The sequence below is a fragment of the Xiphias gladius genome, chromosome 9, assembly GCF_016859285.1.
Source record: "Xiphias gladius isolate SHS-SW01 ecotype Sanya breed wild chromosome 9, ASM1685928v1, whole genome shotgun sequence".
NCBI lineage: Eukaryota > Metazoa > Chordata > Actinopteri > Istiophoriformes > Xiphiidae > Xiphias > Xiphias gladius.
The window spans coordinates 14,809,286-14,814,300 of NC_053408.1; the positions used below are offsets into that span (position 1 = coordinate 14,809,286).

At 43.1% G+C, this 5,015-nt stretch overlaps 1 protein-coding gene across 1 annotated transcript; it reads right to left on the reverse strand.

The window, feature by feature from the left end:
- Nucleotides 1-895: 895 nt before the first annotated feature.
- Nucleotides 896-4,278, reverse strand: dlx4b (distal-less homeobox 4b). Its single transcript, XM_040135653.1, has 3 exons — nucleotides 3,957-4,278; nucleotides 2,817-3,010; nucleotides 896-1,150 (listed from the first exon to the last, which is right to left on the reverse strand). Exons 1-3 carry the CDS (start codon nucleotides 4,276-4,278, stop codon nucleotides 896-898), a joined length of 771 nt encoding a protein of 256 aa, XP_039991587.1.
- Nucleotides 4,279-5,015: the final 737 nt, after the last annotated feature.

Consider the following 5,015-nt stretch of genomic DNA (forward strand, 5'->3'; position numbering starts at 1 on the left):
TAAGTACCTTTTCTCTCAAGGTGGGCGGATTACGTTGGCTTTTATTCTCAACTGATTATCCTAAAACATGAAATCTAAAATGAACAGTGGACGATACGTAAGCAACCAAGATTTTTTTTTTTTTTTTTTTTTTCCTCAACCGGACTCAGTCCCCAAGCGTGTTGACAAGAGTTTTTTTTTACGTCAGTAGCTGCGCAGACGTGATGATGGACAAAAGGCAGCTGACAATCAAGACACGAATTATCACGCAGGCTGAGTTATTGTTGACAAACTCTGTACATTAAACCGGAGATGCCGGTTAGTCCGGTTGTCACTCATCTGGACTTCTGTGAGCAGGCGGCGGCTCTTTCACAATAAAACCACTGATTTACTGACCTTTTCACTGAAGGTGAAAACGTTCCACGGAAGAAGCAGCTACCTAAACAAAATTGTCATCTCAAGAAATTAATCGTACCAACGCCACTCCGACAGCTATTTATTTGCATAACGCTCATAGCATATGCAGCTGAAACTCTATTACTAATAAAGTAGACCCATGCACACAAGGTGTTTTTTAAAAGTTCCTTTATCCAGAGTCTCTGAGTAAACTGCACACAATAAATCCACATTTCCGTGAGATGAGGCCGTGCAATAGAAGTTGCAGCGACATTATTAAAAAAAAAAAAAAAAAAAAAAGCATTTAATGCCTGGTAGGATTTTGCTGTGAAGTTATAATTCCAAACGCACATGGAATACAGTGAGTATGAACAAGTTCTATTAAACACACGTTTAAAACACAGTTCAGTTCTGGGAGAGGAGGCTTTGAGAGAAACCAGCGAGTTCAGTCTAGCCTGGAGTGCGCCTCTTACAGGCCCTTACAGGCACCTGGCCTGCACGGCACCAAAAAACAATCCACTCACATCATCTGAGGCCTCGGCATCGAGTCCTGATGAGGATGGTGGTTTGGATACCAGTGACCAAAACTGTTCATATAATTGTTTGGGTGCACTGAGGCTCCTTTGTTCGCCATGGAAACCTCCCAAAGCTGGGGCAGCCCGGGAGAGCAGGGGGAGATGGAGCTGGTGCTGTGGAGATGTTCTCCCTCTGATCCGCTGCCATGCTTCATGATCTTTTTATACTTGGAGCGCTTATTCTGAAACCATATTTTCACCTAAAAAGAGAAAATGCACATAATTGTCACTGTGGTCAACAATCAGCAGTCTTATAAAGGAAATAATACTGTGAAGGGGTTTTTTATTAGCATATTTCCCCGAGTTAAACCAAGCACACTTTTCAGAATTGGCCTGAAGTAAAGATTGTGAATAATTAAAAAAAAGAAAGTTCTTCATCACTCTCATCTTTTCCGTGTTGTTTTTGCAAATCCCAGGCCTGTTTTGGCGTATTGTTACATGCAGCCTCATGGTTGAGTGATACTTGTAATCCATTAAAGCTAAACTCTCTTATTGTTGTTTTTTTTACGAGTCCAATGGTGCATGAGTGTGACAGCTATAAGCCGAGACTAAGAGTATTGTGAAATAATAACAGCCCCAAGAGCGTGGTGGTGGGTCACTGAAATTTCTGCTGATTCAAAATAAAATGGCTATTTTTACACGAGAACAATGGTGTGAATATTAATAAAAAGCATCAAAGGGTCGAGGAATCAGTCTATAAACATCTAAGCAACAGCAACACGAAAGGCCGCATACAAGTGGAAGATAATTGCTGTGGGATTCAGAGACGTGTGCAGGAGGCAGCGCAGACGACAGAGTGGATTCATTAGTTTATCTCTTATTTTGAAACTGCAACCTAAAGCCAGACAACTGAGTCATTTTCGAGACAAGAGTGGAGAGACAGAGAGACGGAGAGAGAGAGAGAGAGAAGACCTCATTTTGTCCCATTTGAGAATGATAAGTTGACAACGACAAGTGCACCTGTTTGTCTCCAAACTATACTCACAGATGCACGTGCCATTATACCCATACTGCTCATTTCAGTATTTGAACATTTTAGATACTGAATTCACAAAATGCGCGTGCGCGGCTCCGTGTCTGTGGGTGTGTGTGTATAGGTGTGTGAAGACGAATTACAATAAAGGCTACGCATGAGACTCTTTAAGTCTTTGCGTTAATGGGCTTTTACATATACTAACCAAACACAGACATTGAAATTTAAAATCTAACAAATAACCCCGAAAAAAGACAGAACAAATCAAAATAAAATAAATTAGAATAAAATAAAATAAACATCACCGGGAACTGGTTTCATTTCATGAGATATAATTTATAATAACCTACTGCAGAACACTTCTGACAAGCCCCCGTTTTGCAGCCATGTAATGACTTTAAAAAAAAATTCAAACTGCGGTCATGTCTCATTCACAGGGAACACTTCAAGGGCCAAAGCTGACAAAGGAAATACAGCCCCGAAATTAAGTACAGTAAATAAGGCATGCATTAAAGGATTGAGTTACAAATCACAACTATTTGGTTTTTTCGTTTTATCTCCAGATGCGCTGTGATCCTTAATAATACAGCAAATAAGAGGTTTCCTCTTAAGTATCCTCTGTTTCAACAACATCTTTTATCACTCTGTAATAATAAGTAGATTAATTCAAGAAAACATTAACTGAGGGAATAAACCCCTTAGTGCTGTATAATAAGCCTCCAAATGCTAAATGTTGCAGGCCTGGCATTTTTGGCTGAAATGTTACGCCTAATAATTTTGACATCGCTTAAATTATTATCAATTATACGCTGATGTGGTGCACATGTCCTCGATTCTACGCCCTACACATTCCCATTATCCATTCAGGACTGCAGGGTGAGTCGAAGGCCCACCTGAGTCTGGGTGAGCCCCAGTTTGGCCGCCAGGTCTGCGCGCTCCGGTAAGGCCAGGTACTGGGTCTGCTGGAAGCGCTGGTGCAGAGCCTGCAGCTGCAGACTGGAGTAAATGGTCCGAGGCTTCCGGATTTTCTTCCCCTTGCCATTTAGGCGAATGTCCCTGTTCTCAATCCCCGTGGACTTCTCGCGATCTTGTGGGTTTAACAGAAAACAGAAAGAGATGACATAGAGAGGAGTTGTGATTTATGGCTTTTCCCTCTCAGGTTCTACGTCAAGACAAATAGCAAAAGTCGTAGATGTCAGATTTAAACAGGCTTTCCACTGTTCTCGTAGTCTCCCGAGTGTTTTAAGCAGACTAAACTCACAGGCCCTGCACTGCATGCTATAAACACAGTAGTCTCAGGGCCTGAAAGACAAAAAACTGAAAGTTAACTTCTGCGTCTTTACTTGGCCGTCACGTTAAGGCATTATCAGATCCCACGGCAAGTAAAGGCCTGAATATAGTTTTACTGAATGAATGTTATCTTAGCTAGGCTTAATGTTTTAGTGAACGGGGTTTCCGTGGCATTGGCAAGAAGTTTGCGCTGGATCGTGATGATACCTTCACACTACAACAACACAGAATGCAGGAAGAATCGTCTTTAAAGTGGGAAATCAGTACTCAGTGCACAGGGATGAAAGGAATCCCGTTTCCAGGAATGGCTTTCTTAATGTGCACGAACAATGAGGGGAGAAAATAGTTCCCGAGGTAGGCTCGGGCTACATGGACTATCATTGGACTTACCCACAGAAAATTATGGTCAATAAAATTAATGGGGCCATCTGCCGTCATTATTTAACAAGGATGGTAAAGAGGGAACGTCTAAATAAACCTTGCTGGGACATTAGTGACCGAGTGAGGATCTGCCTGCTGAGGTGCAGTTAAATTCTCAATGTTAGACAGTATATATGACGAAAAAAATGACTTATGTTTGCTAACTTACTAAAGCCTCACGTGAACTGTTTTTATCAGCAGGAGAATATCAGAGAAGTTGCGCGCCCCGTGCGTAATTGCGCTCAGGCATGGCGGCAAATCAGAATCTCACAGCCGTTAATAACACACAATTCAGTCCGAGTCGATCTGAATTTCTCACATACCTGTCTGCTCTAATCTGCTGTGGGCCAGACTGCTGCTGCTGCTGTGACTGCTGTGCTGGTAGGGCATGTAAGCAGACGGGGGATGAGTGTTCACCGCGCCGGGGTAGGCGTAGCCCAAAGAGCGGCCGTAGGACGCGCTGGCAGGAAAAGGACTTTCGTGCTGGGAATGCCCAGCAGCGTGCAAGCCATGAACGGGGTAAATGTGAGAGAGTCCGGGGGAGTGCTGCTGGTGTGCCGGATGTCCGTGGCCGAACTCTAGAAAGGCCGATTTGGAGGGATCGGAGGCATTCAGACTGTCAGGCATGAAACCCATAGACATCATTAGCTAATACGCGAGTCCATAAACCCGTCGCTCGGAAGAGGGTCTCATGAGTTCTGTCAGGCAGCGAGGAAAACTTGGAACAAATCCACACTTAAGTCCAACGTATTGTTCGTGAAAAAGCCTTCCCCGCAGCGATAAGTTACAGTGTGCATGTTCACGGCTGTGTAGGAGGGAAAAAATCGGCTAAAAGCGAAAGGGATCCTTCTTTACATTATTGCAGGAGCTAATATGGCTCTTCAAACACCTCCTGCCTGCAGAGCCTCAGACACACTGCCTTCCATCTGCGAGCTCTCTGATTGGTCTTCCGCGGCCGGCTGTCACCGGAGCTCCACCATTAACTTCATTAACATATGATACAGGACGCGGCTCTGCAGCCAGGAGGGACCTCCTTCCATAGATTATGAAATAAATATCATTTGCTCATAGGTAGGGATTTTATTCAAGGCTGTTTTACAATACCGCCAAGTCATTCACGCCATCAAATAAAAACGCCTCAAAAGCCAGTATTGATATAGCTGCAATGTCCTAAAAATAGAATACATTATATAACTTATGGAAGACCTCGCGAAATAATAATTATAATAGTGATGCTTTTCAAAATAAAGTTTCATTGGTTATTGGGACGTTTTAGCGGAGTTAGAAGAGGCAAGGTTCGATAATTAGACTGGCCAAAAATATGTGTAATGCTCTTTTATGGATATGACATAAAGGGAACTGATACCTGCAGTGGCTGATGC

What these genes read in the sequence shown, in the direction of transcription:
- dlx4b (XM_040135653.1), bottom strand. Translation starts at nt 4,278, where the DNA reads ATGATGTCTATGGGTTTCATGCCTGACAGTCTGAATGCCTCCGATCCC. An exon ending in CAGCAGATTAGAGCAGACAG is followed by an intron (nt 3,011 to 3,956) that starts GTATGTGAGAAA and finishes TAAACCCACAAG; the next exon opens with ATCGCGAGAAGTCCACGGGG. An exon ending in TGGGGCTCACCCAGACTCAG is followed by an intron (nt 1,151 to 2,816) that starts GTGGGCCTTCGA and finishes TTCTCTTTTTAG; the next exon opens with GTGAAAATATGGTTTCAGAA.